General features: G+C 47.4%; 2 protein-coding genes across 12 annotated transcripts in view; one reads left to right on the forward strand and one right to left on the reverse strand.

The window, feature by feature from the left end:
* Positions 1-160: 160 nt before the first annotated feature.
* foxj2 (forkhead box J2) lies at positions 161-4589 on the forward strand. 3 transcript variants are annotated; one of them, XM_070443865.1, is made up of 9 exons: positions 161-435; positions 662-1073; positions 1184-1258; positions 1510-1953; positions 2059-2584; positions 2695-2835; positions 2986-3087; positions 3225-3560; positions 4047-4589. In XM_070443865.1, exons 2-9 carry the CDS (start codon positions 750-752, stop codon positions 4148-4150), a joined length of 2052 nt encoding a protein of 683 aa, XP_070299966.1. In that variant the 5' UTR covers positions 161-435; positions 662-749; the 3' UTR covers positions 4151-4589. The 3 variants fall into 3 exon arrangements, with proteins under 3 accessions (XP_070299966.1, XP_070299968.1, XP_070299967.1); XM_070443867.1 differs by having other exon boundaries at positions 2791-2835; XM_070443866.1 differs by having other exon boundaries at positions 665-1073.
* Positions 4590-4677: 88 nt separating this feature from the next.
* Positions 4678-13899, reverse strand: part of epn1a (epsin 1a) — a 22675-nt gene continuing 13453 nt past the window's right edge. For 7 of the 9 annotated variants that reach the window (XM_023988659.2, XM_070443864.1, XM_023988660.2 and 4 more), the window contains 10 exons: positions 12462-12620; positions 11089-11217; positions 10628-10748; positions 10210-10370; positions 9861-9932; positions 8642-8725; positions 7739-8030; positions 7039-7197; positions 6575-6811; positions 4678-6473 (listed from right to left, as the gene is read on the reverse strand). In XM_023988659.2, the coding sequence (XP_023844427.1) occupies positions 6016-6473; positions 6575-6811; positions 7039-7197; positions 7739-8030; positions 8642-8725; positions 9861-9932; positions 10210-10370; positions 10628-10748; positions 11089-11217; positions 12462-12620 (1872 nt within the window). In that variant the 3' untranslated portion in view covers positions 4678-6015. The remainder of the gene's footprint in view (positions 6474-6574; positions 6812-7038; positions 7198-7738; positions 8031-8641; positions 8726-9860; positions 9933-10209; positions 10371-10627; positions 10749-11088; positions 11218-12461; positions 12621-13899) is intronic. The other 2 variants (XM_023988654.2, XM_023988655.2) reach the window with 2 other exon arrangements.

Consider the following 13899-nt stretch of genomic DNA (forward strand, 5'->3'; position numbering starts at 1 on the left):
ACACTGAAATAAGGTCACTTTTGTATTTTCACTCTTAACACCCCACGGAATGAAGGTATGGTAATCTAATCCTAGAACTGTGGCAACTTCCTCAAGCAGACAACCCTTCAGAGGCGGAGGAACAGAATCTGTGATGTCACAGAAGGGGAGGAGTGGATGACCTCATTCAGGGGCAGACTGAAAGGGAGGGGAAGAAAGAGGGAGTGAAAAAGGAAGCAGTCTGCTATACATTTTTTTTCTCCACACACTGAAACTTTCAAAAAGAGAAAAGACGATAAGAGCTGGTGAGGATCAACCGATTGGGAATGAGAGCGAGAAATAAAGAAATAGGGAGGAATAACACTAACCTGACACTGAGTATACTGCACAACTGATGAGAACATCAAATATTACGTGTTTGAGGCCTTGAGGCCTTCATTGACCAAGGAGGGAGAGGTAAGTCAACCAGTCTTACTCCTAACTAAACAGAAACAGAAAACTATGAACAAACACTTGAAGTCAGTCTCTATTGTGAGTGTTATAGTTCCATTGAAACACAACATGTGAAATGTAAACAACACCATCTAAAACTGCAGGGCTGATGACAGTATTGCATTACTGTGGTGAGTCTTACTGTAATGTTGTTCTATAGAACTGTTGTTATACATGTTATATTCTACAGCAGGTGGGCACTTCTGGTCCTGGAGGGTTGCAGTGTGTACAGGCTTTTATTCCAACCCTTAGAGCCCTGACAGAGAGAGAGAGAGAGCATGTCTTCTAACTTGGACTCCAGTCTAACCAGCATAGACTGGCTCCCCCAGCTGGGAATCAGCTCACTGCRATCAGGAAGAGAGAGAGGAGGAGAAGAGGGGGAGAGAAAGAAAGAGAGAGGGAGRGAGAGAAGTGATCTTCCTCCCCCCATCCCTGCCCCCTTTCCTTCCTCTGGATCCAAAGCCAAGCCCCCTCACAGCTATGCCACCCTCATCGCYATGGCGATAGGCGCAGCCCCCAGCAGGAAGTTGAGTTTGAATGACATCTACATGTGGATCAGTGACATGTTCCCCTACTACAGCAGATCTGGCAGGGGATGGAAGGTGCAGTAATCAGAAATACTCCAAACACTCCATGTGCAAACTGTCCAAAGTCGATTATCCAAAATGATTGTGTTACTGCAATACATGTTCATGCTGATTTTGCCTCCCAGAACTCCATCCGCCATAACCTGTCCCTCAATAAATGCTTCCGGAAGGTTCCTCGACCMCAAAGTGACCCTGGGAAGGTGAGTCATTCTAAAAACATTCAAACAGGGCCAGTGACTGTTTCAAACGGCCACAATGTTGCCACGTGAAGACATCAGTGGCCAGTGCACTCAGTGATCCACTGTTTTCTGTGAAATACGATACATAGGCTARAAATAGATAAAAGYATGATATTTCAAAATATACTGAATATATTACAGTTTCATACTTTTTGGTACTTTTGTAGTAGTACTTATAAATTGTGAGAACCCTCCACCTCTTGTGTTTCCAGGGTTCCTATTGGATGATGGACGGCCCCTCAGAGCCCAATCCGCTGAGAGGAACCAAGCGTCCGTATCCAGCTGAAGAGGAGGAGGGGTCCATCCAGGTCCCCAATGTCTCAGTGATGCAGGCAGAGAAACAGCATTCACCCCAGACAGACCATTATACGCCTTTAGCATCTCCACAGAGAGACCATTATACGCCTTTAGCATCTCCACAGACAGACCATTATACGCCTTTAGCATCTCCACAGACAGACCACTATACRCCTTTAGCATCTCCACAGACAGACCATTATAGGCCTTTAGCATCTCCACAGACAGACCATTATATGCCTTTAGCATCGCCACAGACAGACCATTATAGGCCTTTAGCATCTCCACAGACAGACCATTATAGGCCTTTAGCATCGCCACAGGAACCCAGTCAACAACTATCCCCCCCACCATGCAAGGTAGAGTAAGTTCAGTCCCAACAAATGTATCCAGTAGATTGATAAAGATCATGGGTTTTACAACCAAATAACAAGCTGTTGTTGTCTATCACCTTGGTTCCACAGCAACGGCCACCCTATATGCAGTCCCCTGTCTCCTCTCTCCCTGTCCCGCATGAGACTGTCTCCCCATCTACTGCCTCTGCTACTCTCCCCTCTCTTTCTGTCCCTCACTCTCTCCCCTCTCTTTCTACCCCTCACTCTCTCCCCTCTCTTTCTGTCCCTCACTCTCTCCCCTCTCTTTCTATCCCTCACTCTCTCCCCTCTTTTTCTATCCCTCACTCTCTCCTTTCTCTTTCTGTCCCTCACTCTCTCCCCTCTCTTTCTACCTCTCACTCTACTGTCTCATCTTCTGTCTCCCCTCAAACTCTCCCTTCTTCTGTTCCCGCTCTCTCTGTTCCCACTCTCTCTGTTCCCGCTTTCTCTGTTCCCTCTCTTTCTGTCCCATCTCTTAATGTTGCCCCCACCTACGCCTCGTCACACTCCTGTGATCCCCTTCTCCGTTTCTCCTTCTCTGATCTGAACCTGCCAGACCTCTACACCTCCTTCCAGTCCCTCTGCAGAAGCGTCAGGGAGAGAGTGACCTCGCAATGTACGTTCTCTCTCACTTTCTAAATGAGTGTTTTTATACATATCTGTCTGTGCTGTCAGAGAATCTGTGTATGTGAATGTTTAACTCTCTCTCGCTCTCTCTCTCTGTAGCGGACGTGGGTCCCTTATTTGTGTTGACCAATGACAGTACCTCACTGCACACCCCAACCCTCCCCCCTTTGTCCCCTCACCTTGTACCCTCTGTAGCACCCGGGCCTCCTCCTGAGGCAGACAGACTGTCTCACAGCAGTGGTGATTATAACAACTCAACACCTGAACACCTTAGCACTTCAAAAACCTATTCAACTGTGCCTGTAGGCTTGTCACTGCACTGTGTGAATATGATACAGTAACTAACTCTTTGACAACCTATACCACCTCTCTCTCTGTTTGTCTCTGTAGTGGTGCCAGCAGACTGGTTCAGTACTACAGACACTCTGAAGGAGAGCTTTAGGGTCGCCAGCAGTCTGGACTGGGCCAACATTGACCTCACTAGCCACCCAGGTCACTTAACAAACTACATGATAATTACAGATTAATGCTACTCATTGTTTCTACATTGACAAGAATAGTTATCACATTGACAATCTTCCTCTTTCTCCCTGCTATTTGTTTTTTCCCCTTCTCCCTCTCTCCTCCAGACCTCCTGGAGAGCATGCGCCAGGCCGAGCTCTGTGATTGGGCGCTGGAGCCGACGCTCTTCACTTCACTCTGTGATTCGTTGAACCGTTTCTTCACTCAGAAGGGCCTAATTGGCTCGTCCTCCGGTAACAACTCCCCATTGGCCCACGGTGCCCCTCAATCTCTGCTCCTCCCACCCCTTACTCACAACACCCCCACCCTGGCCACCCTAACCCACCCCTCTCCCCTGGCCCCCCCCTCCAGCAGTGGTCAGCCCCCCAGGAGGCCCCTCCACCCCCAAACTCAGGGTGTACAGAGGCCCCACCTGACCCAAACTGAAGCCCTTCAGACCAATGGTGAGACCTCAGCCACAAGACACTTTTCTAAACTATTGACAGTATTTTAGCTCTACAACTTCCAGTACACAGTAGTGATGTTTTGGCAAGCATTTTCATTGCAAAGCCTATTTTTTTTTACAAGAAGTAATATTTTCTACCAGTGTAAAGCTTTGCTTCGCTCAATGGTACATGTTGGGATTATTTAGTCAAATATACTATCACTCTAATGTAATCAAATGGCTTCCTCTCCTTGCCTTCATTGGCCTCATTACCACTAATGTAACAGGGAAAGAGCTGGTTTGGGTTGGTAAGGTAGAAAGTCCACCCCAGTCACATCATGAAGGAGATGAGGAAACAGGAAGTGATAATAGGGAAGTGAACATTAAACTGCTTTGAAAGGGACTTGAGTTGCAGTCCTTGTAATAGTTTGAGGTCTGTGCAGTAGTTTCCTAGTCAACAAAGGAGGCTTATGATAGTGTCTTCTCTCCACTCTCTCTCTCACAGCTGGGATCCAACTTCAACCTAAACCCCGTCCCCCTATGAAACATCTCCATAACAACAGCGAGGAGATCCAAGATGACTTTGACTGGGACTCTCTGATCGCCTGACAGAGTGGATTCTGTTTGCCCCACGATTCCATTCAGGAAGTCTACTGGATCAGTGCTGCCCGCWGGCACAGATCTAGGATCAGCTTACTCTCCCCAAAACGAACCTGGACCACTGGGAGGAAACATGCAAAACTGAACATAGATCAGTATCTAGGGGAAACTTCCTCCTACTCCGAGGGGCCTCCCATACAAAACACTACACCCTATATTCAGCTGCCTCACCACACACACACGCTACTCTTCAGAGTGAGGATGGTCATTGGTAAATTATGATTGAATGCAGTATTGCTATAGTGAAATGGTTGAACGTTTTTCGGTACCTACTTATTTTCTGCAATTGTATCCCTATCTGTAATTCTTCATAGAAGCTTCTGGATATGCATATATACTCCAACTGACAGAGGAGACTTCATATGTTAATAAAATACTATAGAATTAATCCTTGTCCCAGTTTTTCCATCCAACAGCATTGGAACATCAAACACACAGTACACCAGACAGACACATTTAATATAAGGAAACATACCCTTTGTGGATTTGTTTTATTTCTTAAATTTCTTAATTTTTTTTTCATTTTACTTTTCAAATGTGAATGTTCACAGTTAATACCACACAAAATGTGACCTTACCCAATACAAGAGATCTTTTAGTTGATATAAAATAACAATCATCAAACTAAATGAACAGCATGGAGCATGTCATCAAGTCCCCTGTTGTTTAAGTTCTTTCATTCATTGAATTGTCTTTTTAAAAGAAGCATCTGTAGCTCTCCCCCCGTAGGGAGGGGGGGTCGGAAAGGAGGGTCCAGTCATGTCCAGAGACACCTGCAGACGAGGCATCCTGTATGAAAGAGTGAGAAAGACTAATGCTTCTGATTAATACAAAACATTTGTGAAATAAAATTGGCAGAAAAATGTGACCCTTATAATACCTCATTTAAAATCCCAACATTACATAGCATTGATACAAGTGACAATTTTTAAAAACAAAAATAATAGATTTGTACCTTGCTGAAATAAGCGAGGACGCAGAATGGAGACAGAGACACATTCACACATTTACAAAACACATTCCATCTCTCCTCAACCAATAGATGCCTTCTTTTGATTTCCATGACAATCAGTAAGAAAAAATAAGCATTTGATTTAATGGCATAATTGCGTATTTTGTCCCCCTTGTTTATTCATTCCCAGGAGCAGAAAAAATATCAATAAATTATATTAAACATTAAATAAAAAATAGAACAGCTATTGAATGATTTGACTATATTGTGGCTGAAATGTTAATGCCAGCTTTTTCTGTCCAAATCTTGTTCAGGAGTTTTTTTTATAAAATCTTCCTTCATTCCTCCTCTCGTGTCAGTGTTCATCCTACCTTCCTCTTCTACAGACAAAGAGGAAGAGGCAGGTACAGGAATTTGTTTGTGTTTCAGTTTGTTAGTGGCCATGTCCCCTCTCTCTCCCCATCTCTGTCAGTGCAATAATACAATATTATATCAGAGTTACTGATGAAGCCAAACTCTCAAACACCCACCTTGATTTCAGAAAGGACTGAAAGAAACCAAAACGCATTAAAACTAAATAAAAATAAATAAACGTATATTTCCCTCCCGCTACATCCCACTGAAATGAACCAAAATATTTTTGCTGTTGTTGAAATTCATGTAAATGCTTCTGAAAGAAAATAACAAATTCAGATGTTCTTTTTCTTCTTTAAATATAGAGATGTACACACGTTTCTTTTTGGAAACATTAATTGTTTGTGTTGAAGTAGGATCACTCTGGGGGGGAAGGGGGGCAGTAGATGAGGGGCGGGGCAAGGCCTGGATTGGGTGTTGAAGAGGAAGGGGGAGTGCTGAAACGTCCTCAAAGAAGAAAGGGATTGGTGCTGGCGCCCGTCACTCCGGCCCCTCCCACTGCTCCCCCGGCTCCCATCACTCCAGCTGCCCCCGTAGGCCCCCCAAAATTCAGCTGTGGGGGCAGGGCCCCTCCGGACCCCATGAAGTGAGAGGGCCCAGGAGGACCCATGGGCGAGAGCCCGCCGTAGGGAGACATTCCCATGGGGCTCTGCATCATGCCCATCCCCAGGCCTGGTGCTCCCATACCCATAGGCCCCATGCCCATGCCAGGGTATGCCATGGGGTTGGGTGGTACAGGGCTGGTGCGGAGGCCGCTGAGGCCCAGTGTGGAGGGCTGTGGGGAGATGGAGGACATGGGGGCGGCCGCGCCAAACGGGTTGGAGGTGGGGGGTGGCGTCGGGGAAACCCCCCTGCTGGAGACTGTGCTGCCCGGGGTGACTGCCATGCCAGGGGCTGAAGACGAGGCTGGAGAGGAGAGAATACGTCAATCAATGTACTTTCATTTATTACAAACACAAAGTGCTTAAAAATGTTTGTGTATGTGTTCATGTGTGTGTTATCAGTACCTGTGGTCTGGAGGAAGGGGTTATGTGTTGAGGAGGAGGAGATTGATGGAGGAGGAGGTTGTTTAGGTTTGGGTTTAGAAGACACCAGTGAGTCCAGGTCCACCAGAGATGCGTTGGGCCCCAGGAACGACTCGGGGGTCTTACGGACAGGAAGTGAAGAGCACAGAGATGTGAGGTCAAAGGGCACTGGAGAACCCGCACTGTCGCCCGTTAACTGACCTCGCAGTTCTGGGTGACCTACAGAGAGGGAGGGAGGGAGGGGAGAGAGAGCGAGAGTGAAGGTGAACATGGAGTACTGTATTTATAGTGACTAACTAGATTAGACACCACGGCATTATACCATTATTACTGAGGGAGGATGGAATGCAAGACAACTGTGTTTGTGGGTGGGTGAATGGAGGGGGTCAATGAGTATCTCATCCACATGTCCTTGCCATTATGTGTCAGTGTGTGTGTGGATGTACCTGTGCCATTAGTGTGTTTGGCGGAGTCGCTCCATGGGTCAGAGGTGATGATGGGATCAACCCCGTCCCCAGCCCAGGGGTCTATTGGCCCCCCAAAAGAGGAGGTGGTGGAGAGGGGCACAGAGGGGCCCCAGGGGTCGACACTGGGGGGGGTCACAGCTATGGGGGAGGGAGACAGGCAGGGGTTTGGCTCACATACAACACCAGGGTCGGGGTCAATACCATTTCAAGTCAGTCCATTCAAAAGATGAATTGGAATTCCCATTTAAGATTTCAAAAGTGCCATTTATTTTCAATGAGGATTGTTCATCTCTTGAACTGAACAGGCACCCAACCCTACACAACACCGTACAATATACAGGGAACAAGGAGCTGGGCTGGATCCCAATAGTTCAATATGGCTTCCTTTCCCCACTTTCTCTCATTTATCTGATATGGAAGAGCTGGACAGACAGTCTTTTCACTTGAAAGGAGGTAAGAACRGACAGAGATATTTGATTGAAACCAGAGATACGCCTGACTGAGATATGGAGGGTCACATTCCAAATGATCTAAACATGCTGGCCATTTGAAGAGTATTGGAAAATAGACCAAAYGTATTGATGTCCAGAGTGTGGAGGTAGGGGTGTGGGACAAGGTGACGGAATGAGGGTAACAGGTGTAGACGAGGCCAGGGGAGTAAAGGTCAGAGGTCACTAACCTGAGGGTCCCCAGGGGTCAACGGAGTTGACTCTTGAGGCTGTCTCTCCCCAGGGGTCTGGCGGGGGGGCTATCGTTGGGGGGGCCGTCCCTCCACTAGCCCATGGGTCTACGCTGGGGGGTGAGGCGGGCGACGAGGCACCCCAAGGGTCTGCAGGGGCCAGGCCCCAGGGGCCAGAGGCAGAGGGGGCTGGGAGGGGGACTGTGGGAGGGGGTGAGGGGCCGGCAGAGCCCCCAGAGGCAGCAGCAGGAGCCCCCCAGGGGTCCACAGCACTCAACTCCATTAACGCACTCTGGGAGAGGATAATACACAGGTTATAACAACACACTGATGTTGAACAGACACCAAGAGACAATGAGCTCAATGCTGGAGTAGTCTGTCTCTCATACACACACACACACATGAAAATCAGAGCATAGTCAGTTAACATACACACTAAACAAATCTTGACACGCAGGCCACACACACACACAGTTGCCTTGATAAAAGCAGAGGATGAAAGAAGGGATAGATCAACTAGTACCGGGACGGGAGAGAGAGAGAGGTGTTTCTTGTTTCTAAACCTGTGGTCTGGGGACCAGCACCGGTCTGTTGATGTTGCTGACCAGTCAGTCAGATAATTGGCAAACTCTTTCAGTTCTTAACTTTAATTCAAAAAGGTTCCTCTAGGAAATATCATAGCTAACAGTTACCTGATAGGGTTCAGAAACCCTTCTGGTGTCGGCCTACACTACCTTAACTTTCAGTTCTCTCCAATCACAGAATGCACAGGTGAGAGACACAACTACAGCAGGTAACACCAGGAGAGAGAAAGAGGAACTGAGTGGTATTGTCTAAAGAGTGTGTGTAGCCCCCATCCATCCCTCCCCTATGGCTGGCGTACACACACGTCACCAAACACACCTCCTCTGGCTTGGCCTTCTCCATCCTGCTCTCCTCGATGGCCATCTGCAGTCTCAGGTCGTCCCCCCTGCGCAGCCTCTCCTCCTGCCAATCACATACAGCTGTGATGTCATCACCTGCGACAAGCGCTCAGGCAGGCCAGCCCATAGGCACAGATCTAGGATCAGCTTACTGCCTCCAAATTGTAGCCAAAGCCATTTGGGGAGAAAATGCTAAACTAACATTAGATCAGTGTCTAGGGAGCAACTTAATTTCACTCCCCCAGGAAGCACTATCTGACCGTGATGCAAAGCTCCAGGAGAGATGCTGCCTTTAGTGGCTGCTCTCAGATCAGCTCTCCTCAACCCACCTTAGTGAGTTGGAAAACATTCTCCCTTCCTTGAGAAAATCAAAAACTGATTCTAGACCAGCCGCTATGGGCAGTATCCTCTTTCACCTTCTGAAGAAACTGGTCAGGGTCCCAGCCATAATGGACGTGGACTGTCTGCCAGGGCTCTCTATTCAACCACTACCTGTATCCAGAAGTGTTCATGGGCAGACAAAACAGTCCTCTTCTTGTGCTTCTGCAAGGAAGTTGACATTCTAGAACGAAGTCGGTGTCCTAGAATGACGTCGGAGTGCTAGAATTACATTGAGGTTTTATCTATACTTAAGAACTTTGTGAGACAAAAGAACAAACTGGGTAAAAACAACCTGTCTTTATGCTTAGGTAGAGTGTTGTTTTGCCTTACCCTGTAAACTTCTGAATACCGGTGTTGATTGAATACTGCCCTCCAATTTGCAGAGTGCGGGCACTGGAAGATGCCTTTAATTGAGTGTGTTTAAGTATGTCATTGTGTGTGTAGTTTGAAGCATGCGTTCAGAACAGAGTAATTTGCAATGGAAGAAAAAAAGGGAGTAATCACTCATTCAGAAATTGCTACGGGTTAAATTGAGTCATTCAAATTATGAAGTCTTTGCCATGCATCATTTTACACTGATTAAATCATAGGGGAGTTATTTTTAAAACTACTTCTTTCCTTCTTACCCTCTTATATTATTAACCCATTGACATGTGTATGTTTGGAATTAATGAAACAGATCATTCCTATAAATATCATTCATTTTGATTGGGATTAAGACTCGATGGAGTGACCGCCGGCTGGGTAGACAGATAGGTAGATAGGTAGGTAGATAGGTAGATGATGATCGGCCGGTCAGGTGACCTTTGCCCCCTGACCTGTTCTTGTACTTCCTTGCTGAGTGTGAGTGCATAGCGGAGCTCTGCGTCCTCCAGAGGGGCCACAGTAGTCTGGGGGTCAGGGGTCAGAGGGTAAAGGTGAGTGAATGGAAACACACATTGTCCTGRGTTAACCTTGCTATGCCCRGATACTTCTGTTATGGACTGTAGTTAAGTGTCACCATATATATGTGTTCTATGTATAGTGGTCGTAGGGTGTACAGTGCTTATATCCTATACAAATCAACCCGTTTATCAAGCCATTGGACCTCAGGTTAACAGTGTGGTTGGCCAGCGGGGGCTCTGCCTACCCTCCACCAGCTGCAGGCTGGCTGGCTGTACTGTATACCTGTTCCGCCTCCTCCTTGCTCATGGCCAGGGCCAGCTGCAGCTGCAGGTCCTCCTCACCGGAGCTCTGTGGCCACGCCTGCTCTGGGTCCGCCCCTCCAGAGTGAGAGCCCTGAGACAGCGCTCCAMCCCCCAGACCTGGAGCTGAGGGGGCCGAAGAGGCTGGGGGACAGGATGAGGGGACCGGAGAACAGGGAAAGGAGGGGAAAGAAAATGTTATWGTTTGCATCWTGGCATAGTTAGAGCTGKGCAGGAACAAAAGCCTGCAAACACCACATGCATCTCYCCAGGATCAGGGMRGCTCTGCATCACAGCAGACAACTTAAAACTACATTTCTGTYTATGGTTTGCTTTYCTCCTCAATCYGTTTCAGATCCCCTGGTGGCTGGTGCAGGCTGGGTAACGTAGTTGTCTCTCACCACTGGTGGTCTGTGCCATCTTCTCTTTGGTCTTGAGTGCATGGATCCTCTCCTCYCGTAGTCTCTCCTCGTCCTTCAGCAGTGTTACCAGCTGTTTGGCCTTCTCCCGTACATTCACCCCCTGACACACASGCAGGTGAATGCACATGAGTACATACAACTCAGTGCACAACCTTCCTAACTACACAGCTGTGTCACTGAATTGTTGAKAAATGTCAGTTATTTGCCTGCAAACTAAGTGCTACATTCCTGTWTCAGTCCCTCCATTTCCATCAGTGTTTCCCTGTGACCTGCTATATTGTCATTACCAGCCCATAAACATGTTACTGTTGGCTTTTCACTCTGTGTTTGTATAAGAGGTCACAGTGAAAACATTGTAAAGTCCTTGAATGAGAGGCGAGTAGTGATTCAGTACCAGTGTGTGTTTGGGAATGTGTGTACAGTGTGTGTGCTTGTCGTACCTGGTCCTTGCCGTCTCTGTCGATGAACTGGAAGTCCTTGAGAGTCTGGACAGCGTAGATGTTCTCTCTGCACTGCTGAGCCACGCGCTCTGAACCCGTCTTTATGAGGTACTCCATGAGAGTCATAGCCTGGAGAAGACACAGTACAGTAGAAACCACAGAGATCCTATTCAATTACTGGAGATGCTATGTCATAAACCCTCAAAGTTCCAGAACGGGACGAGAATGGCAGCCATAGATGTGGTGAAGAGGTCAATCGAACTCGACCAAAACAATGGAATTGTCATGGAAACAAGTACAGGAAAGGGCAGTGAAGGAAGATCCTGAATCTCCCCATTTCCCCACAGCAGAATTAGCCTACATTTAGGCTACTGTTTATGTGTATTCCACACTGTGTTGAGGTAAAAATCAGAGTATAATGCTTGTATGGACACTAACCCCCATACAGGTTCATGTCATCCTCACCAAGCAACTGCATTACAGTTACAAACTACTTAGACTACCACCACTGATCACTGTATGCTACACTCATATATTTATATACGTTTGGGTGTCACTTAGAAATGTCCTTGTTATTTAAAGAAAAGCTACTTTTTTGTTCATTAAAATAACATCAAATTGATCAGAAATAGTGTAGACATTGTTCATTTGAAACATCCATGGAATCATTAATTCCACTGAAACTGACTGGCTAGCTAACAAGCATAATGTGCACAATATCTTGTCACTGGCTGACCTACTCCCTGGCCAAAATGGCAGATCTTTTATACTGTCATATGAAGCCTTAGGTCACAGATAGAACAATGAGACAGATATTTCACCGGATGTATAAAGGTGAAGCATCCGTTTGGCATTTTTACTCACTACCAAATATGGTAGTGAGAGGAAGCCCAGTGGCCGGCAATGGGAGAAGATGGATTTTTGTTGATATTCTGCAAATTTTCTCATCGATAAAACAATTGATCTCAATACAGTTCTCTTCCCAAAACTAAAATATGTTACGAACAGAGTGGACTAAACTTTGCCAAAGTATTAAAAAATTGTGTTGTTTAGGAACAGTGCAAAGGCAAATTGAGTTATTGCAAATATGCAAATGCATGCTAGAACGCGCCAATAGGATCTTGCTAGATCGTGCTTGGCTCTGCCCACTATGACACATTTGAAAACAACGGGCTGTGGTCTATCTTGGTTTAGTTATGTCCATTCTAGTATTCTAATTCTGATTTCTATGTGCACAAATACAAGAGTGAGTGTGTGTGAGCAGACAAACCAGACAGACAGACTACGTCACCTGTTGTTATGGTCAATATTGAACAGACATTCGCACAACTTTCCTTTTCACTTCCTCTCGCTCACCACCCACACACGCAAACCTTGTAGACGTGTCTCCAGTTCTTGCCGTGGTCGTTGAGTCGTTTCCACACCATGCTCATGATCTCAGAGAAGGCCACTACGTTGTAGGTCAGGTCTGCTATCTCTGACATCAGAGAGCTGCTGGGGCCCCATGGGTCATTGGACGTCGCTTCACGCACCTGGAGACAGGGGGAGGCCAGGGACAGAGGAGACCAGGGACATGGGGGGGGAGAGAAAGAGAGACCAGGGACATGGGGGGGTTATCCTTCCATCATGATGGTCTGTTGTCCAGCCTGTTTATCATCACCTCAGTCTCCACCACAGAGAGTAGGAAGAGATAATCAGTTAAAGGTGGACCCATACGTTCACGGCGTCGTGGACTTATCAGGGGGTTCATGTTGAGTTAAAGTACTTACGCAATAATGTGTTGTCTGTTTTTACAGCTGTGTGTCGTTGAGCTTTGTCATCAGTAAATATATTCTTGTTGGCTTGAAGCGTGTGCCATAGGGAGATGAATATTTGTGCTGATCTTGGATATAAACTACCAGTTTGATTAATAATTAATTTGATAAGTAAATCACGATCCATTAGAGTGTTCAATTGTTGAACTTGCTTTGAGGTGCATTAGGCGTAGTGTATTAGATGCCATGGCCGTAATTACCGAAAGGTGTGGCTGATTGATCGCTCCTGGCTGAAAGGTACAAAAAATTGTCGTTCTGCCCTGAACAAGGCAAGTAACCCACTGTTCCTGGAAGGCTGTCATTGTAAATAAGCATTTGTTTCTTAACTGACGTGCTAGTTACATAAAGGGTTATAAAAAAAAAAAATGTCCTGGTATCTCTCCCCCCCCGTGTTCCCTGGATCTCTCTCCCCTGTCCCCTGGTATCTCTCCCCCCCCTGTCCCTGGTCACTCTCTCCCACCTCCTGTCCCTTGGTATCCTCTCCCCCCCCCCCTGTCCCTGGTATCTCTCTCGCCCCCCCTGTCCCTGGTATCTATCTCCCCCCTGTCACGGATCGTCCCCCCCTGGCCCTGGTATCTCTCCCCCCCTGTCCGGTTTATCCTCTGCTCCGCCCTGTGCCTGGTACTCCCCCCCGCCCTGTCCCTGTATCTCTCCCCCCCTGTCGCCTGGTTATCTCTCCCCCCCCCCCCCCCCTGTCCCCTGGTTCTCTCCCCCCTCCCCTGTCCTGGATCTTCCCCCCCCCCCCCTGTCCCTGTTTCCCCCCCCCCCCCCTGTCCCTGGATCTCCCCCCCCCCCCGTCCCGGTTATCCTCCGCTTTCCCTGTCACTGGTGGGTCTCTCTCGTCTCTCTCTCTCTCCTGTCAATGGGTGCTCTCTCTCTCCGCACTGGGTGTCTCTCTCAGCTCACCTGTCACTGGTGTCTCTCTCTCTCCGTCTCACTGGTGTCCTCCTCTCCTGTCACTGGTGTCTTCTCTTCTCCTCGTCGGCAAAGTCGTGAG

This window comes from Salvelinus sp. IW2-2015, linkage group LG6.1 (genome assembly GCF_002910315.2).
Source record: "Salvelinus sp. IW2-2015 linkage group LG6.1, ASM291031v2, whole genome shotgun sequence".
Classification (NCBI taxonomy): Eukaryota; Metazoa; Chordata; class Actinopteri; order Salmoniformes; family Salmonidae; genus Salvelinus; species Salvelinus sp. IW2-2015.